Source organism: Ursus arctos, unplaced genomic scaffold (genome assembly GCF_023065955.2).
Source record: "Ursus arctos isolate Adak ecotype North America unplaced genomic scaffold, UrsArc2.0 scaffold_14, whole genome shotgun sequence".
Classification (NCBI taxonomy): domain Eukaryota; kingdom Metazoa; phylum Chordata; class Mammalia; order Carnivora; family Ursidae; genus Ursus; species Ursus arctos.
The window spans coordinates 31,821,276-31,842,275 of NW_026622808.1; the positions used below are offsets into that span (position 1 = coordinate 31,821,276).

Genomic DNA, 21,000 nt, shown 5'->3' on the forward strand with positions numbered 1-21,000 from the left:
CAGGGGTGCACCAGGGCACCCACAGTGAATGAATCCGTTTTATTTTGTTTTGTTTAAAGATTTATTTATTTATTTATTTATTTATTTATTTGAGAGAGAGAGAGAGAGAGATAGAGAGCATGCACACACATCATGGGGGAGGGATAGAGGGACAGGGAGAGAGAGAACCTCAAGCAGACTCCAGGCTGAGTACAGAGCCAGACGCAGGGCTCGATCCCACAACCCTGAGATCACGACCTGAGTCAAAATCAAGAGTCGGATGCTTAGCCACCTGAGCCACCCAGGTGCCCCATGAATCCCATTTTATACCGCCATCTGCTAAACACCAGAATACTTTTCAGTAATAGCTCTGTATAAATAAGTAATAATTTTTATTTTATTGACTTATTCTTTAGGTTTGTAACAATGTAAAAAGAAAAAAATGGAAATTTAAAGTCATTTAAATTCAATAAAAGATTTCATATATGAAAAAAAAAAAGAACATAGCCCGATCACGCTGCTCTGAGGACATCATTAGATTATCATGGCATCTGTGACCTTTTGGGCTGGAGACTACAGGCAACAACACACAACAAAGGCAATAAGCGAAAGCACATAGCGGCCCAACCAAGCCCCAGCACACGGTGCTCCTTTCCCAGATGGTGTTCACCCTCTGAGTCAGGTGGTTAATAAGCAAGTTACAGGTAAAGCGCATTCCCTGTGGCTAATTGCAGGGCCAATGGTGCAATCCCGCCAACTATGCCGTTTGTTGTATGTTGGTCTTAGCCTATCCATAGCCAATGTTGTGGCTGGAGCAGCCCTCGTGGTTCTTACTATAATTGCAAGACGCCCTTCAGCTGTAACCATTAGGAAATTTTGAAAGGAAAAACCAGGTTTATTACTTACAAGACCTGGAAATTACAAGGCACACCTAGGGCCACAGAACGAGGCCCCAGGAAGAGAGAGAAAGCAAGAGAGAGCAAGCCTGGGGTTCTGCTTTTATTGGGGTTGAGTGTGAGGGCCTAGGCTCACTTGTTACCAGCGAATTTAAAGGAAGAGAAAAAACAAGTGGCCCAAATGGTCAGTTACTGAAATCAACCAAGATCTCTAAAACAAAGGACCTTCAGTGCCGGGAGGTGGCCTGGCTTTTTACATAGTTGAGTGGCTGGCCATGTGTTTATTTGAGGTAGCCGTCTTTGCTTTATTTCATTTATTATTATTTTTTTAAAGTAAGCCCTGCATCCAATGTGGAACTTGAACTCATGACCCTGAGATCAAGAGTCTACTTACCGAGCAAGCCAGGCACCCCTGAGATAGCAATCTTTGAAGTGGATACCTAGGCAATCAAAGTTTCAGTTGACACTTGCATTATAAAAAAGTGAAAACCAACCACCTGTCAGGGTTTGCACTAGAGATGGGCTGGGCAGAGGCCCCAGTGATGCTTGGCTTTGATATCCTCCGGTGAGTTGATCCACTGGTCGCCCTTGTTGTTGTTCCAATGAAGGATTTTGATGAACTCATCTGATTATACCTGGACCTCTTCCTGGCTAGATTGCCTGGATCGAGAACGCATGGATAGTTCTGAATTATGGCTCCGAGCAGGTGCGTTGGCTAGATTCCTTCAGGAAATACTAGATGTGGGGCTAACCTCTAGGTCCAGCACATAGGGGGCTTGCCTGGAGATGGCCCTTCCTGCCCAGTCCCTTGGGGGTGTGTGGCCTTGCTCAGGGAGACCAAAGTTGGCATATCATTTCCCTTCTACCCTCATAGTCCGGTAGTAAGGCCAGGGGCAAACTCTAAGCTGGGGCCTTTCTTCCCATTTTCTGCCAGGACAGGGATCTGAGTTCATTCCAGACCCTAAACTTCACCCTCCTGGACACAGTAAGCCCCACAGAGGAACTGGTAAGACCTCTAGAGAACCGTGGCTTGCTGGAAAAGAGGGTAAAGTAGGATCACACCAGAGAGGATCTCTTCCTCACAGGTCACCACGTGGCCTCTTTCCTGGTTGCTTTGGCTTCCTCCCTGCCATCCCTTCTGTCTGATCCTCCTGGTGAGTCGGCCAGCTGGGCAGTTATCCCTTCTTGCAGGTCTCATCAGAGGGACAGGGAAACTGAAAGGTGAGGGGCTAGCTTGAGGTAGCAAGGTACCTTCCTGTGTGGGCCACTTCAAGGATGGAAGCCAAGGACACTCCTTCCAGAACACAGTGGGGCCTTGAACCAAGCTGAGGAAACCACAGAGAAGCTGGGGCTTGGGAACAGGAGAGGGCATTGTGTTCATCCCAACGGATGGTTCCCGCTGGGGGTTGGGGCGGCAGGGAGGAAGGCATCCAGGCTCCCAGAGTTTCTCAGAGGGTCTGCACCAGGGGACTTAGAAGAGCTCCCCCATGTGATTCGGGCAGATTCCCATCTCCTCAGGAGGTTGGCTGGAGCAGGCCAGCTGCGCGCAGTGGAGATGAAGACCGCCTCCTACAGAGATGTAACGCCTGATTAGAGTAACAGCACACTGCTGATGACACTGCCTGAGAGAGCTCTGGGAACGCGAATTTTCCTGTAAGCGTCCTTGGTGTGGAGACATGTTGCTAGGTATGAAGAGGGGACTCCACGCCTGCTCGTGCATGAGGATGGGGCCTGGGAGTGAGCATGTGTGTATGAGCAAGTGTCTGGGGGAGTGTGTTTCTGGGTGTTCACTCTGTGACTCCTTAGTGGCTTCTCCTGGGGACAAAGTGGACCCTTCCCCTCATTGACTCTAAAGTTGGTGACTATCTCTTCTGAGCAAGAGTCCCCTGCCTTGGAGATCATTCCCACTGGGGAGAGATTTCCTATGGAGGGGAGGGGAGATGCTCTCCTCTCTTCAGCCCTAGTCTAGGGAGTTCGGAAACTCGGAGCCCTCAGAGCAGCCCTGGGGCCCTTGCCATCACCAAGGCAAAAACCTGTGTCTTTGGAGTTGTCATGGTAACAACACCTTGAGAGCGTGCCTGGGGCCATAGAATCCTACAGCCGTGACTGCCCATGGACATGCTACTCATGGTCTCTGGCCACCTGAGTCTGGATGTGACGTGTGCATGGCGTTCCTGTGCCATCTGTCCCCTGTGAGCTCAGAGCAGTCCTGTGAGGAAGTCAGGGCAAGGGGTCACAACTGTTCCCATTTGGCAGAGAAGGAGACTGAGGGTATTAGGAAACTGGAGCGAGCGTCCAGAAGGACCAGTGCTATAGCTTGTTCTGCTCTCCCGCTGGGCTTCTCAGTTATGCCTGAGGCGATGTGAGTAGGGTTCACACTCACTTGCCGCTGAGAGTGCCTACGAGGGCAGAGTTTTTCCAAAGAAGTCACAGCGAGTGAGAAGTAAATCAATGATTCAAATATACATCTGCCTGACCCCCGAATCTAAGGTCCAGATCAACCCTTGGGGGTGGCTCCTCCCCCTGTTGATAATAAACATCCATTATGGACCAAATTCTTTATCTGCTTTACTCCTTTATCAGACCTCATCCTTTATCAGCCACCAGAGGTCTGTGCTTTCCAAGGCCAACTTTACAGAGAGGGAAACGGAGGAACAGAAAAGCTAGTTTCTTTCCAGGAGACGTTGCCTAGTTCCCCTGCTCACTTGTGCAAAAGCTGAGAAGGGCACTTGCAGAGTCTGGGATGCTCACGGGTTTTCCGGCTCAGCTCCCAGTGCCTCGGTGGGGTGGGGCTGGGAGAATCCTGAGTGTCCTTTCCTGAGCTCACAGTGCGGGGCACCCATCTATCTACCCCATACTAAGTGCCTCTGGGGTCCAGGGCCACTCAGAGCTGGGCCACGGACAAACTGGTCTCAGCCCTCGGGGGCCCGCAGTCTGGAGGAAGACAGACCAGGAAATGGACCTGGCCTCCATGTCAGTCAGGTGTCCCAGCCTAAGACTCCAGCTCTTTCTCCTGCCTCAGGTCTTCCTGCCCTTCCTCCCCACATCCTTCTCTGCCCGCCGCTCTCAGGAGCACATCACCGGTAGCAGCTTACTGATCATCCCCCAGGATTCCCCAAGAGGAGTTCTGTACTTGTGGTCCCGATCATAATATTTTCACACCCCTCACGACTCCCCCACAGAGACTCACTGTGGGGCAAAGCGCTGAAAGAGAGCTGTGTGCGGAGAGCCCCAGGAGCTGGGGCCAAGGAGAGTCAGGGTGGGCTTTCCTGAGGAGGGGAGCCTTGTTCTGAAGGACCATAGGACTCCGGCAGGTCAGGAAGCTGGGCTGGGCTGGGAGGCTGCTCCAGCAGAGGAAAGCAGCCTGTCCTTTGGGGGATCCCGCTGGGCCTGTGCAGGCTTGGAGGGTTGTGGGGGGTGCCGGAGAGGAAACCAGAGGTCATCTCGCAAGGCTCCAGACTGCCCCCTAGGGTTGGATGGTGGGGTGCAGGAGGGTGGAGGTGTGGGAGCCGCTACATCTGTGGCCTTCCTAAGCCCCCAGAAGCCTTCTGCCTCGCTCTTTGGGGACCTCAGTTACTCCTTCTGAACAGTGGGGAGTTGCAACTGTCAGCGTTGTTACTCACTTCTCTGTGCCTGTTTAGAGCTCTTAATTCCTTAAAGAAGACCACTGAACCAGTAAATCAAAGTGCATGTTGAGTTTCCCAGGTAAGTTCAATTTCCGCGATTGGAGGAACTCCAGAAGCAACTCACACACAGGCCACATCCTTGGACTTGGGTGACCAGACTTCCTAGACAACGCGGCCACGGTGAGGACATGAGGGGGTGCGGGCGGGCCACAAGGGGCACCAGGCTCTCCTTACGGTGTTTCACTTACTAGAAGAGACTGCTCCAGAGAGCACGAGACCCCGAAGTCTGTTGTTCAGTGTGTGGCTGAGAACCTGGAACTTTTGGTGACGGCCCTGCATTTCCACAAAATGCGGCCACAAGAGGAGCCTGCAAGGATCAAAGGAGGGCAGCTGCTTGGAGCAGCTGAGGAATAGTTGCCACTTAGATTCAGCCAGAGCCCCTCATCTGAGGGTGTGGGGAGTCAGGGAAGATTCGGAGGAGCGGGAGGGGCCCTGGAAATCAGACAGAAACTCTAGGGAGCAGAGTGAGACCCTAAGGACTGGAGAAAATGCCATAGAGCAGGGTGAGGTCTTGGGGAACAGGGAAGGATCCTGGGGAGCAGAGGGGGATCCCCTTGACCTGTCTGAGCCCTGTCCCCTGGCAAAAGCAGTCAGCTGGCTAAGGATTAAATATCTTAATTTACCAAAGTTACCTGTAGAGGTCACTTTTAGGCAACTATGGAGCACTGAAAACATACAAACAGGCCCATTAGGTGACCACCTCAAAACGTCCACAACCCCTTGCTGACCACTGGGTTACTTACACCCGGACACGGGTACCAGAGAAGGGAAATTCTCTATGTTCCCATACCTCCTCAACTTCTCTCTGAACTACAACCCCCACCCCCGTCCTGTCCTTGGTTCCCTGAAAGTGTATTCGATAAACTTCTATCTCATTCATTCTGCCTTGGGTGAATTCTTTCACCGCCTGCACCGCTGGCCTCCACCTAATAGGGTCGCCCCACATTTGGTGGCCCACATCCGAACAGAGCACACCACATTACCAGCATTTTGTTTTAATGACCCTTCATTCCTACCATATTCTTATGAACGTGTTTTTCGTAGTGACATTTCTCAGATATATTAAGGAGATTGAATACTGAGTTTGGGGAGTTTGTTCTTCTTACGGGTTTGTCTTTTTAACATAGAACATAGTCTCTTTGCTATACAATAAAGACTAGCTCTGTAGAAATGAAAATTTTGGTTCATTTGATGTCTCTTAAATTTTGAGTAATTTTCTGATGTGCCTTCTTTTAGTGTCTGAAGAATACTGCTCTGTTTTTCAGACTGAGCAATTCACAAAATCTAGCAAGGGTGTCAATTCATCAAAGAAGGTCTTCAAACATTTTATACCATTTACAGCAATTCACGTTATAGGGGATTGGTTTGAACACTTTGAAGATTTATATGCAATTCTGCTAGGTCTGCTTTTATTTCTCTTCATAATCAATTTGAGCAGACATGGAAACATAATGTGGGATGGTGAACCTGAAAAGAGGGAGACAGAGACGGGGAGGCTGAGGACACAGGGAGGGTGGGGTCCCTGGAACCCTGGAGGCCTAGCCCCTCTAATACTCTCAGGCCCCGTGACTCCACTCCTCCCCTCATCCCATATAGAGATACATGATGTACGTTTTGGATAAATCAGTGAATTTCATCAACTGTGTGAATGGGTCATTTAGAAAATTAATGTTTGGTCATTGACTCTAAGAGATTTTTTTCTCCATCTGATTTTCTTCAAGTGTCCCTGATTCCCCTTGTGCCTGCCAGCTTATGCCCTAGCTAGGCTGGTTCTCTCCCAGGCTCCCCTGGAGTTTGGGAGTCCCGCCCTCTGCAACCTGCTGACCACCTACCTTCCCTGCCCTGCTCAGACTTTGAACAAGCCCTGCTTCCTGCTCTGGGTCCCCACGGAGTCTCTTGGGGAGCCACTGTTGCCTTCCCTCTGTCACTACTTCCAACACTCCCCATTCCCCTCTTGTCTTTTCATTGTGACCATTGCTGGTCACTATGCCTTTGCTCAGGCTGTACCCCTGCCGTGGAGCTGTCTCTTTCAGTTCAAGGTTACTCCCTCCCAGGTTCTTTCCCTGATGCTGTGGCCTCTATCATTCTCTGGGGTAAAGGATAAAGGACAAAGCATCACTGGGGAGACCACTTAGGGACAGTATGTATACTTTGGGCCCCCAGGGAGTGGCTGGAAGAATTCCCTCTGGGCCATTGGCAATTAGGGAGGGCATCTGGGGGAGGTGTGATTTGGGCTGAACTTGAGAGATGGACTGGGTTCAGGTGTGCTGTGGGGTGAACTTAGGACACCCAGGAGGGGCAGAGGAGATGCCTTAGCAAGGTTTAGAGGCTGAAGCCAGTGTGGTGTTCCAAAGTTTAAGACCTTGGTATGCAGGTGGGAGGAACAGGAAGTGAGGAGGGTGGACAGGCTGGCAGATGATGGACAACCTTGAAAGCCCGGCTAGAGGGCTAAAACTGGTCCCTGTCATGCTGGGCTGAAGATGTAGTGTGGAAGGTTCCACTTCAACACTATGCTCCTAGCAAACATAAGGCGTCAATGAGAGGGCCGCCTGGGTGGTTCAGTTGGTTAAGCGTCTGACTCTTTTTTTTTTTTTAAAGATTTTTTAATTTATTTATTTGACAGAGAGAGACACAGCCAGCGAGAGAGGGAACACAAGCAGGGGGAGTGGGAGAGGAAGAAGCAGGCTCCCAGTGGAACAGAGAGCCCATGTGGGGCTCGATCCCAGGACCCTGGGATCATGCCATGGGCCGAAGGCAGACACTTACAGGCGCCCAGGCGCCCCAGCATCTGACTCTTAATTTCGGCTCAGGTCATGATCTCGGGGTCATGGGATGGGGCTCTGCAATGGGCTCTGCCCTTGGCACGGAGTCTACTCCAGAATCTCTCTCTCCCTCTCCCTCTGCCCCTCCCCCGGCCCACACATGCTCTCTCTCTCAAAATACATAAACAAAATCTTAAAAAACAAAAGTCAATTAGAATTACTTGTAATAACCAAAAAGTAGAAACACCTCAAATGTCCATCCATTTCTATGTGGGTAGACAAAATGTGGTATAACCATACCATGGAATATTACTTGGCTCTAGAAACGAAGTACCGATACATGCCACATCATGGATAAATCTTGAAAACATTACGCTCAGTGAAAGAGGCCAAACTGTTTATATAAATGTTGAGAATAGGAAAATTCATAGAGACAGAAAGTAAATTAGTGGTTGCCTAGGGCTGAGTGTGCAGCTTGTGGGGGAAAGGGGAATGACTGCTAGCAGGGTTTTATTTTATTTTATTTTTTTAAGATTTATTTATTTATCTTAGGGAGAAAGAGCACAGGCAAGTGAGGAGGGGGGAGGGGAAGAGGAAGAGGGAGAGAGACTCTTAAGCAGACTCGTTGCTGAGTGCAGAGCCCAAGACAGGGCTCAATCTCAGGGCCTGAGACCATGACCCGAGCTGAAATCCAGAGTCGGATGCTAACAGACTGAGCCACTCAGGTGCCCCTCCAAGGGGTTTCTTTTGGAGATGATGAAAATACTCTAAAATTGACTGTGGTGCTGCTTGCCCAATTCTGTTAAGATACTAAAAATCATCGACTTTACACTTTAATGGGTGAACTGTGCGGCATGTCAGTCACATCTCAGTAAAGCTATTACAACAAAAAAAGGTTGATTTGGGAGCAGACACCTGCTTCCCAATCCCTACGGCCACTGGTAATGGATACGAGTTACAGGTGCAGGCTGCCCGGCCAGCATGAGAGAGGGGAAGATGGCGGTCATGGGCCAGTCCTGCCTTCAGTCACATCACTCTGGGGACTGGAAGGGAAGGTTGAAAGAGGGAGGCTCATCAGGGGGCTGGCTTCTCTCCTGCTGCACCAGCCCCAGCCATCTGGAGGCACAGAAGTGTTGGAGCTGCAGAGGGTTTATGGATCACTGACAAGGGGAGAGGCTGGGAATGGGGAATGGAGCTGGGCAAGGTCACCAGGCAAGCAGGAGGGGCTGCCCAGGTCAGGAAGCTGAAGGTCTCGTTTGTCTTCCTCATTGGCGGCAAATGTGGAGATGGGAAATCTGATTTTGCAATGGGTCCCTGGCCCGGGGTGGGTATTCTTGCACCGGACAGGGTGTGATTGCCCACAGCTGCCTTGGCCTTTCCCAGGAGGACACATGCTTCGGTCTGACACTTCCTGTCCTTCCCCCCCACCACCACCTTGCAATCACCACCAGGGGAAGACAGATGGGCCCTAGAAGCTGAAATCCGGGTAATATCTGGGTTTCCCTGTTCTGGCTGGACAGAGCTTCCATCTCCCTGGACACCATGTCCCAGGCCCCTCTTGGGAATCACTCCAGGAAACAGAGGCATATTTGCTAGAAATAACCCATCACCACCTCCGTGACATGTAGCTTTTCTTTTGACGGATGTTTTCTAAACCTGGCTCTGGACCCGCTGACTGCCAGACCCCTCTGAGGGCAGAGCCCAGTGCTGTGTCCTGAGAGGGGTCCAAAGATGAAACAGGTCCGGTCCCCAAGGGAAACTGTGGGATGAAGGGAATGCAGAGACTTACCCTCGGGAGCCTCTGTCTGTGGGATAAACTTGTCACATTTGGGAAGCCCTTGGCCTGGGGGGAGGCTGGGCGGAAGGGGTGGCTTGGGGAGTCCAAGTCTGAGGGGGCAGCTCAGGCCTTCATGACCCTTGCCTAAGGAGATAGGTAGTCCTATCCTGGGGACCAGCCTGAGACTAAAGGTAAGGTTGGTGAGCTGCCTCCCATTCTGGCATTGGGTGTGGGGTGCATCATAGAGGATGCCAACTGGGGGTGACATTGGGCCAGACCTCCTGGAGAGGCTGACTCTGAGGAGAAATGTAACAGGGGCCTGGCACAGTGGGTGATGGTGTTGGCAAGGAGGGCACAGCTCCCAAACCTGCATGTGGGCATGCATCTGTTGGGGAACAGTTGAGCTAGACTCATTACAGAGCAAGGAGACTTGACCTTGACCTCATTCACAAAAATGCCTGGGAGTGAAAGACTTGACAGGACACATGCACTTTCTCACTCATTGTCACATGTGTCCCCATGCAGACATTGCAGGGCATGTAATCCCCAACCTAAAGATGAGGTTAACCCATTGAGGCCCAGGAAAACAAAGCAACTTGCTCCAAGTCACACAGCTAGGAAATGATGGCACTCAGGATCCCCCCCATTCCAGGTCTTCTGGCAGTACAATCCTGTAGGGGAGAGAAAGGCGCGCAGTGGGAATTGCGGTCTGGGCAGAATTGCTGTAAAAGGCCCTGATGTGAAGCCCTGCTTGACCAAGAGGCCACTGGGGCAACAGCTGGCCCGTGAAACTAGGTTGCACAGCAGCCCATTTCTCCTTCCTTCCCCCAAGGCTGAGTGCACAACAAGCAGCATGCATCCAGACTGCCACCTTCCAAGGTGCCCCACCCAAGCCCCCAAGAGTCCCATGGGCCCCTGGAGCCAGGAGCTACCCCAGCCTCACAGCCTCATGGCTGTTCCTCAGGAGAGCTGGGACTAGCATTTGCCTCATGGCCTCTGGACCCCTCTGTTGCTTTGGCTGATCATTTCTCCCAGCGGTGCTCTCTCCACCCCCCAGAACCAGCCACCCCAGCCTGGTGTCTCAACCAGAGCAATGGACAGAGGTTCATTTGGAGTCAATTCAGAGGAGCCTTTCTGGAGGATGCAAAGAGGAGCAAAGAGGAGGAGGCTGCTGTGTCTGGTTGGAGGTCAGGGAAGTCTTCACAAGGTGGAAAGGCATGCCAAGCAGAGGCATCAGGAGCAGAGGCTGAGGGAGAGAAGGAGGCTCGGAGGGGTCTGAGCAGTTGGAGTATACAGGGCATCCTGGTGCCTGGGATGTGCTGGACTGCGGGTAAGGGCAATGGGGAGCAACAAGACTCCAGGCTCTGCTACCAGCCCAGGAGGTGTGTGGGGACAAGCAGAGGTATTCATGGGAGTCTTGAATTTAGAGACACAGACCGGGTCTGTCTCTGATAACGTGTCCTGAGAGGGGTTGTCCCCAGGGAGATGTGAGGACTGGGAAGAGAAGCAGCTCAGGATATAATTCTGCAAGCCCCCCATATTAAGAGAAGGGTCCCTGGAGGAGATTGAGAAGGAGTACCAGGGAGGTGAGAGGGAAACCAGGAGAGTGGCATCAGGGGACAATGCTGCAGAGGTCATCAGTGCCTGCATAGGTAAAGACAAGGCTTGAGAGTGACCACTGCAGCCAGTGAGGGCTGGCCAGCCTGCAGTGGTCTTGAGTGTGAGAGAGAGTGAAGAAGGGGGTCAATGAGAGTAGATGACCCTTCTTCAGGCTCAGGTGGGGGGAAGCCAGGGCAATGGACCACATCTAGTGGTGGCTGGGGCCATTTTTAGACTGAAAAATGCAGTGGAGAAGAACGCAGGAAAGGGGGACAGCCAGAGCTGAGCCTCTGAACTGGCTGAGGGCTGGGTCCAGAGAACACCATGGTGTGGCCTTGAAAGTCTCCTTTTAGGACCGACTGGGTATTTCAGGCTCTAGATGAGGGCTGGTTGCTGTTATTCATTCATCAAACATTAGCTGAGTGCCTACTGGGTGCAAGGCAGTGCCTAGAGCTGGGGATTGATTGGTGAAGACACTACATTACTATGATTCCTGAGGAGGTCATCTGGGGAGAAGGATCTTGGACACCTGCCTGTCTCCCTTTCTCTCCGGAAGGACTCAACTGTCTTGAGCAACCCTGGCAATGACACTCCCCTGTGGGGCCCAGGAGAGGCCAACACATTGTCAGGGAGATGGAGAAACGAATTCTTTAGTTGCACATGAGGAGGACTTGCCCACTGCCCAGCAAGCCCCGTGAGGCAACAACAGTAGGGGCTGAGGCAAGCCTCAACCCACATCCTGGCAGGCAGCCAGTGATGGGTGGGTCAGGAAGGCTCCTAGTTGGGTCTTTGCATCAGGCCCAAGCTGGGCATAAAGGAGGGACCTGCAGGTTGGGAGGAGGCCGACTTGGGGACCATGGAGACCCAGAGGGACAGCCCCTCCCTGGCGCGGTGGTCACTGTTGCTACTGCTGCTGGGCCTGGTGATCACTCCAGCTGCCTCCCGGACCCTCACCTACAGGGAGGCTGTGCTCCGTGTTGTGGATAGCTTAAACCAGCAGTCCTCGGAGGAGAATTTCTACCGTCTCCTGCAGCTGGACTCACAGCCCGAGGGAGTGAGTTGAGGAGGGGGACAGTGAGGAGGGAGGCTCTGCTCCAGCCTGCCAGTCTTGGCTGTACCGTCCTTCCCTTTTTTCATGCTTTGCTCATGTCAGGAAGGCCTTTCTCCCTTTAAGTGTTCTTCCAAGAAACCTTTCCATCGTCGTGTGCCCCCCTCTCCCCACCAGCATGAGTGCTTCTTGCCTTAGAATCTCTACTGCGTGAAGAGGTGCCCCTCCCATTCAGTGTTCTGGAAGTTCCAGGGTTAAGACTGGGATTACTGGCTCTGGGATGTGACTTCCCTGCCCAGGGAAGGGCTCTGCTCAGCCTTGAGATTCCAGTGGGAATGTCTTTGCCTCCAGGAGGCCCCTGCTTTCTCGTGGCCCCCTGAGGGGGAGGTGCTACCCATTAGAGCTTGTCTGAGGTCCGCTCATGCTCTCTCAGTTTGGTGAGGGCAAGAATGGGCTCTGTCTGCCTCACCTCTATGCCTTAGCACAGAGTCAGTACCTAAGCTGGGAGGTTGGTGGGGGGGCACAGGGGCAGGGGGGTGGGCAGGTATACAGATTAGAGAAGGCAAGCATGAGCCTGAGTCTGGTCTTCCCACTTCCTCTCCTGAGCAGGATGAGAACCCAGACATCCCAAAGCCTGTGAGCTTCACCATGAAGGAGACTGTGTGTCCCAAGACGACACAGAAGCCCCTGGAGGAGTGTGATTTCAAGGACAATGGGGTGAGGCTGGGGCTGCTGGCAGATGCCCCCCTGGGAGCTGAACGAGTGGCCTCCTGGGAATATTTCCAGCCACTGGGGTGACGCTGGGAGGTTATGGCACAGGGGTTCCAATTTGACCTGGAGACTCCTCTTCTCAGCTGGTGAAACGGTGTAACGGGACAGTCACCCTGGATGCGGACAGGAGCTACTATGACATCAACTGTGATGAGGTGAGTGTTCCCTTCTGGATTGGAGGGGTTGATGGGGTGGCGGTGCATAGAACATCCTATGGGCCAATTAACCACTGTGGCATCCAGGCAGAGAAAGCCCCTCCTGCCCTGGGCTTCTCCCTCAACCTGAGCCTCAGGTCTCCAGGACTGTCTCTGCAATCCCTTAGAACAGTGGTTCTCAAAAGTGTGGTCCTGAGAACCTGGGAATTTGTTAGAAATGCAAATTCTTGGGCCCCACTCAGAACTACAGAATCAGATTCTGGTGTGGGGCCCAGCAATTTGTACTTTAACAAACCCGCCAGGGGATTCTGACTCCTGTTGAGAGGCTTGAGAGCCACTTTGAGTAATGAGCTTTCAGCTGTGTGACCCTGGGAAGCCCCCTGCCATCTCTGGGCCAGTTTCTTCATCTGTTCGTGGGTGTAAGGATTCAATCAACCACATACTCTGAAGGTTATAGCCAGAGGATGAACTGGAGCCCCAAGGCTCTTTGGGGAGCCCAAGAGAGAGGTGTCTAGGAGGGGAGGGATCTTGTCTTGACCCTGGGTCCAGCCCAGCCCCCATAAAGAAACTACTTCCTTCTGACACACAGGCCCAGGAAGCCAGATTTGTCAGGCTGCGGGATTTCTTCAAGAAAGCGGGGCAGAAAATTCGCGGAAGGATTCGGGGAATTGGCGGAAGGATTTGGAGAATTGGCAAGGGAATCAGGGATATTTTAAAGAATCTTCCACCCAGGCCACGGGTCTAAGGGTCTGCTTTGCCCTGACTTAGGCTTCTGGACCCTAAAAATAAATTTTTGTGAAAGCAACTTCCTCTAAGCTTCAATTTTACTTGTCTTGCTCACCACGATTGAGTCATCATTTCTGGAAGGACTTGCGCGCGCGTGTGTGTGTATGTGTGTGTGTGCATGTGTGCGCGCGCGTATGCGCGTGTATATGTGTACACGCACCCATGCAAAGCACAAAGGTGGGGGCAGCTATTCCACCCAGAATGGCATGGGGCGAGGCTGTAGGGCTAGGACGGCCAGGACAGTGTCTCCATTCTCAGGATTCTTCCCCATGCCCTTCAAATGCCTCCCACCATCCTCGCTGAACACCCAGTAGTGATAAAATCAACGCTGTGTGTAGTTAGTGGAGAGGTTGCAGAGCTGTTCCTGCTTCTATGGAGATGGCAGCTGAGGGAGGGGCCAGGCATTTTGGGAAACACAGGGAGGCAGTTAAGTCTCCCAGCCGGCTAGGTTCTAAGGTCAGCCTGCTGGTGCAGTTCCCATAAAGTTCCAATTCCCCTTGAAAATCTTTTTTTTTTTTTTAAAGATTTTATTTATTTATTTAACAGAGATAGAGACAGCCAGCGAGAGAGGGAACACAAGCAGGGGGAGTGGGAGAGGAAGAAGCAGGCTCACAGCGGAGGAGCCTGATGTGGGGCTCGATCCCAGAACACCGGAATCACGCCCTGAGCCGAAGGCAGACGCTTAACCACTGTGCCACCCAGGTGCCCCTCCCCTTGAAAATCTTAACTCTGGAAAAGCCCACCGCTCCTGGCATCTCCTCTGGCATTGGAAAACATCACTGTTTCTTTAGCTGGGTAGCAGATTTAAGTTGGGGGCTTGTGTTTAGGGATCAAATGGTATCAACATTTGGTACCATTAAAAGCAAGAGTCTCGCTTGGCAGGCTGAAGAGCTCTGGCTAGGGGAGACATGGGTGTTTCAGACACTGTCAATGTCTTGCTCACTTGCCATTCAGTAGCGACTAGAAGCACCAGTGGCTCTTTGCTGGGGGTGTTGGCACTCCAAGGAGCAACCTCAACCAAAGATTGGTGGAAGTTGGTGGGAAAATATTTTCTCTTCCTTGCTCCTTGAGTGCGTCCACTCCAAGATATTGCCCAGGTCCCCAGCTGGTTGTGCCCCTGTTGCCCACAGCAATGACCTGTTATTAACACACCCTGTTCTGGCTTCTGTTCCTGCTCCATCTCACTTCCTTATGCTCCTGATCCTGCCTTCTGTATTCGCCTACCAAATAAACTCCTTCCCCTTGCGTCCTTGTCTTAGATCTGCTTCTGGGGCCAACCTAAAATAAGACATAGACATCCTGCTCTGAGAGCAACAGGAGGCAGGATATCACATAGCATTTCCTTTGTTATCTGTCATGCTTGCTTCTTCCTGGCGAGCAGGTCACGCTAAGGTTTTCTGCTTCCTGTGGCTCCCACCTTCTGAAGCGGGCCCATGTTGAGTGGGCTCCACTTGACCCTTCCTTCTGTGATGGCCACCGTTCATCAATTACTGAATTCCCATGCCCAGTTGTGGGCCATTGTTGTGATCACCCTGGAAATCAGAGCTAATTGTCTTAGTAAATGGACGTGGCCTTCTCTGATTACAAGGATCTGAAAAGGCTCTTGCTATAGGAAATAGGTTTTCTCTTCCATCAAAGGTGTTCATCTTTGTGTGATTTTGTTTTTAAATTTTTCTCAATATTTTATTTAAAAAGTAGTTAAACACGGGCACCTGGCTGGCTCAGTCAGCAGAACATGTGACTCTTGATCTCAGGGTCGTGAGTTTAAGCACCACATTGGGTGTAGAGCTCCCTAAAAAAATAATAAAATTAAATAAAAAATTAAAAAGTAGTTAACCATACAGGACCATTAGAAGAATTGTATGGTGAACATGTACCCACCTATTAGACTCTACAATCAATATTTTACTTGGATTATTTTTGTAGTTGCTTTAGAGTCAATCCTCTAGCTGCTCCTTGGATGGTCTTTGCTTCTTGTGGCTGGTTTGGGGCAATAGCATGGATTCAGGAGGCATGCTTTTAGCCTGGTCCTTTTAGGGGACAATGCTCCCCCCCCCAGAGGTTTGTGACAAGAGGAACCACCCCAAACAGACAAGATCAGAGCAGCTGGTGACATTGACCTGTATCAGTCACCGAGGCTGTAGGCTGTTGCCTCCAGAACACATAACAGGCACCTGAGAAATGACAGTCCCTGTCTTCCCCTTAGGGGAGAAGTTTGGCTGATGGGTAGCCTGTATTTTCTGGTGATTCCAAGGATGACTTTGGTGACTCAAGGCTGGAATGTCTTTAAACACAAGGCAGAGGAAGCATTTTTTTTTTCAAAGATTTTATTTATTTATTTATTTGACAGAGAGAGAGACAGCCAGCGAGAGAGGGAACACAAGAAGGGGGAGTGGGAGATGAAGAAGCAGGCTCCCAGGGGAGGAGCCCAATGTGGGGCTCGATCTCAGGACTTTGGGATCATGCCCTGAGCCAAAGGCAGACACTTAACGACCGAGCCACCCAGGCGCCCCCAGAGGAAGCATATTGCCCAGCTGTGGTCTCGTGGTGAAAATCACTGATAGGAACTCAGAGTTTGGGGCCACATTCACTGGAGGAGCCCTGGAACGCACAGCAGGGCAGGTGCATTAACTGGTTACAAGGGTAACCGGCCAGGTGCCGCCCGTGAGCAGAGATGAGTGGAGTTTGGCCTCGTAAGTATCCACTCACCTAGTGCAGAAGGTCACTGTGTTGCTCCAAAGATGAACAATGTTTTCTATTTGTGATCTCAGTGCCAGTTTTTTGGAGTTTTTATTTGTTCGTTTTTGTTTTTAAAGCTTTTTTTTTTTTTTTAAGATTTTATTTATTTATTTGACAGAGAGAGACAGCCAGCGAGAGAGGGAACACAGCAGGGGGAGTGGGAGAAGAAGAAGCAGGCTCACAGCAGAGGAGCCCGATGTGGGACTCGATCCCGGTACGCCGGGACCACGCCCTGAGCCGAAGGCAGACGCTTTAACGACTGCGCTACCCAGGCGCCCCTGTTTTTAAAGCTTTTGATTGGTATGAGAGCCTCTGTTTGAACAGGTCAATGAATCAGTGGGGTGGGTACTGAAATGTTTCCATGGGTCTGTATTTATCCTTCTGCTGCTTTTAGACTTACTGTTTGTCACCAGACTGCCCCACAACAGGAGCTTCAGCCTCAGAGCACATGGGCTCAAGGCTTTTACGAGATGAGGGTGGCATGCTCCGTGGGGCCAGAGGTGTTTTCCCCTCTTGCACATGTTGGAGCCAGTCAGCCTCATGGTTTTCGTGACCACCAATGTCTTCCCTGTTCAAAAAGGCCTTTGTGGCATTTGAAACACACCAAGCACCTGTTTCTAGTTTGGCCAGATCCTGTTTGCAGGGATGAGGACGTGCATATCAGCGTGGTTTTGAGAGGACTCTGTGGTCTGGTTCTGGGGCCCGCAGGCAGGTCTGGCTGACCACCTCAGGAGCCTGGGGTATGGCATCTTTGACCTGGGGCAAAAAACCGAGTTAGGGGAGCCTGTGGAATCCAAAAGAAAAACCTGAGGTGAAAAAGCATTGCAAACAAGCCATTAGTATGGAGGGGAGGGGGGCAGGCCAAGAGGAGCATCCTGTGGGAGGTCCAGGGTGGCTGGACAGCCGAACAAGAGGTGGTGGTTTCACAAGGAGCCAGAAGGCATTTCCTCGAGCTGAACCTGTAGCCCCATGGGCTGCTTCCAGGGTGCCTGGAGCCTTGGTCAAGAGCAGGGAGGGGGCACTTGGAAGCCTCCGCCAAAGTTAGCCCCTTGGAATGTGTGCTCCTTGCCTTGCCCGCCTCTTCCTTAAGGAAGATAAAGGGTAACCTCCGCGCATTTCACATGGGGGGAAAACCAAAACAAAAAACAGGGGGGAAAAAACCCACACAAGGTAGGAAAAGGCCAAATAACTTCCTCAGGATAGACAGATTTGCTTAAATTGCCTGAAAAGAGTTTGGTGAGCTAAATATAGCACACTCTCACCCAATCATGGCACGATCTTTATTGAATTACCCATTGCACACTAGGGAATGGAAATTTCACATGACTAGTCTGATTCCAGAATCCGAATAGGGTCCAAATTGGCAAGCCTCAGCTACAGTTGGTAAAAGAAAGGAAAGTTTTCTTGCCCATTGCCAAACTCCAGCTTCAGAGCCATCCTGGGTCTTGCTCACCCTTCCCGTCTGCCAGCAAAGCCCCACCCCCTGCCCTGTCTGTACCCGGATGCTGCTCTTGGCATCCAAGGAGCACAGCGGAGCTCAGACCCATCAGTACCTCCCCCACCCTGGGAGTGTTCCTGGTTTATGCTTCCAGATCCAAGTCCCAGGAATGCAGAAAGGGAAGGGAAGGGCCTTGGGAGGGTCGGGTGAGTGGGGGAGGTGGCCGGAGTGGCCGTGGTCATCCTTGTCCAGATAGGGTAAAGGAGGCTCCTGGGTAAGGCTGCGTCAGGCTGGAGCTGTGGGGCACACTTTCTCCCGTAGACACACTTCATCCATCCAGGATGGATTTGTGTTGGATGGGGAAATATTTTAGACTTCTTCAGTCTTTAGTTACAAATTAATTAAAAGTAAAATTTAAAATGTAGTTCCTCAGCAGCACTCGCCACAACAGGTGGTCCACAGTCACTTGTGGCCAATGGCTGCGGGAGCAGAGAGCAGATTCGGGGTGGCGGCCGTTAGCACCATGGACAGTGTACGGGAAACCCCGCCCAGCCACAGCGTAGGTGAGTAGTCAGGGGTCCTCAGCTCCGCGTACTGGGTCCGGCCCTCAACCGCCCGCATGCCCTGAAGGCCAGCCCAGGCCTCGGATACCGCGACACCAGCTCGCCGCCTGAGGTCGGAGTGCGGGATAAAGCAGGGGGTCACTTCCTCTCGCCCTTCCCTTCGCGAGGCCGCCTGGCCGGCCGATTCACCGTGGACCGCCCAGGCCGGAGCAGAGCCCGCGGGGCCCACCTCCGAGCCTGGGCTGGCAGGAAGGCGAGGCGGGGGCGGCAGCGGTGACACTGGCAGAGGCAAGTCTAAGGAGGATCGCGCGGCGAACCCCAGGGCCTCCAGTGGCGCCAGAAGGAGGAGGGGATCCTAAAGGAAATGAGTCAGGGTGCGGCCAGCAGCCTGCCGGAAAGCGTAGTTCCGAAGCAGAACGCTCCTCTGGCAGTGACCCCCTCCAGTTCTTAGACGTGACCCCACGTGCTGGAAGCCGTCACCGCGCGTGAACAGTGCCATGACCTCACGTGATCAGGACCATGACACCACATGATTAAAGCCATTGGCCCCAAGTGATGGGAACTGTGACCTCACTAACTGTGACTGTGATCCCCACATGTTGCGGCCATGACGCACATCATCAGGGCATGCGGCCCCTTTGCTAAGACCCCTGAGCCCACTTGATCAGAGCCTCGAACCCATGTAATCGGGGCTGTGACCACTGCCTTGCTCAGAGCAGTCACTCCGATGGTGCTCAGGACCTAGTCTCCCAATCAGGACCCAACTTCACTGGGGTCTGGACCGTAGGTCTTTGTGGCTGGGACCCCATGTCCTCATGTGGAAACCCAACTTCATGTGGTATTGACCCCACACACGTGGGGCTGTTACCCCTCGTGCAGGGTGTGGTGGTAAGGGGGCATGTCATTAGCCATCTTTTATAAATTAGGTGTAGATAAGTCAGTGAGTTAGATGGGTGGAATAGTCACTGTATGGGGGTGGTGAAGTGATTTCCATTCTTCCGGTTAAAAAACCATGGAAGGAAAAGGGAAAGGGGGAAGGAGAAGGGAAAGGGAAATCATGGCTCTGACCATAGTCGGAAGGGTTTTGTGATGTATTTGGGATGGGAGAGATTTCAGCAGTCTCTCTTCTGCTGTCCTGTCTGCCACCCCCTTGCAGGGTATTCAATAAACTTCTATCTCCTTAAAAAAAATGGGAGAGATTTTAATGCCACTTTCTCAGGGCCATAGCCACAGGTGACCAGAGCCCAGAGGACCAGCAGCAGCAGCAACAGCATTCTGATAAAAACCACTGGAGGAGCAAAGCAGAAGATCAAGGAAGAGGAGGTTCTTAACCTTGTCTGGGAGTACAAATTAGAGGGGCACTTACAAGGTTTTCTCTAGCTCACCCCAGGGACCATCAGTAAGCTCCCAGGCAGGCAACCTAGTATTGAAGATACAACTCAGTCCAGCCCATAGGACAAACTCTGGGGAAGTGCACACGGCTCGTGAAAGGGTAGAAACCTCAGGATTTGGAGCAGTTGAGTTTGGAGAGCATGGACCAGATTTTAGCCAGAAGACACATCTATTCAGACACAAGGCAGTCACAGGGGAAACATGCATGTGGAGGGAGTGCAGGCGAGGCTTTGGCAGGAAGTCACATCTCATCACACATGAGAGGACACACACAGGGGAAAAGCCTCCTGTGTGTGGGGAGTGTGGGTGAGGCTTTATAGAAATATCTACCCTCCACAACCACCAGAGTGCACATTTGGGTGAGAAGCCTCATGTGAGCAGGGAATGTGGATGAGCTTTTAGCCACAGATCAGACCTCCTCAGACACCAGAGGACACACACAAGCGAGAAGCCCTTCGTGTGCATAGTATGTGGGCAAGGCATTAGTGAAAAGTCAGACCTTGTTAAGCACCAGAGGATTCACACAGGAGATAAGCCTTATGTGTGCAGGAACTGTGGCCGAGGCTTTAGGGTGAAATCACACCTCATCACCCACCAGAAGACACATTCTGGGGAGAAGCCTTATGCGTGTGGGGAGTGTGGGCAAGCTTTTAGCTGCAGAACAGTCCTCAGCACACACCAGAGGACACACACGGGTGAGAAGCCTTACAAGTGCATGGTGTGAGGGCGAGACTTTAGCCCCAAGTCTACTCTCAGCACATGTCAGAGGACGCACTCAGGGGAAGAGCCTTATGCGTGCAGGGAATGTGGGTGTGGCTTTAGCTATAAGTCAGCCCTCATGAGACACCGGAGGGCACACTCAGGAAAAACCCTTAGGTGTGCAAGGAGCAAGGGTGTGTGTTTAACAACAAGTCAATTGTCAGCCACACCAGAGAACACACTCAGGGGAGAAGGCTTGATTGTAAGGTAATGTGGACAAGGCTTTAGCTGGACATCACTCCTCATCACACAGCCGAGGACATACTCAGGGAGAAGCCTGCGTACAGGGAGTGCAAAGTGTTAGCTGGAGGTGACCTCTTAAGAAACACTGAGAGTCACATCTGTCCTCCATACATGACCACCCCATGCTAGCTCACAGAGGGCTTCAGGCACAGTCTTCTGACCCCTGACCCCTCTGTGAGTGTAAAGGTGGCAGAAGTCTAGCTTCTGAGAACAGAGGTACCAAGTGATGCTCCCCTTAGTGGTCTTCGCACCTAATCAACTAATTCTTACTTCCTTCTGCAAGTCCATTAGTCTCAATTGATTTTTATGACACTCTCCTGTTTTATTTTTTTTCTATGTCCCTAACCTTTGCTGCATCCTTTTCTATCCCTGCCTTTAGGGATTGCTCAGGGTTCAGTCTCTAGCCT

At 51.8% G+C, this 21,000-nt stretch overlaps 2 protein-coding genes across 2 annotated transcripts; both read left to right on the forward strand.

The window, feature by feature from the left end:
• Positions 1 to 11,503: 11,503 nt before the first annotated feature.
• Positions 11,504 to 13,463, forward strand: CAMP (cathelicidin antimicrobial peptide). Its single transcript, XM_026500358.4, has 4 exons — positions 11,504 to 11,753; positions 12,357 to 12,464; positions 12,602 to 12,673; positions 13,263 to 13,463. The coding sequence occupies exons 1-4, from the start codon at positions 11,556 to 11,558 to the stop codon at positions 13,416 to 13,418; spliced, it is 534 nt and encodes a 177-aa protein (XP_026356143.2). The 5' UTR covers positions 11,504 to 11,555; the 3' UTR covers positions 13,419 to 13,463.
• Positions 13,464 to 18,111: 4,648 nt separating this feature from the next.
• ZNF589 (zinc finger protein 589) lies at positions 18,112 to 20,315 on the forward strand. Its single transcript, XM_026500393.2, is given in 3 exon segments — positions 18,112 to 18,199; positions 19,433 to 19,537; positions 19,540 to 20,315. Coding segments are annotated over 3 exon segments (969 nt in total).
• Positions 20,316 to 21,000: the final 685 nt, after the last annotated feature.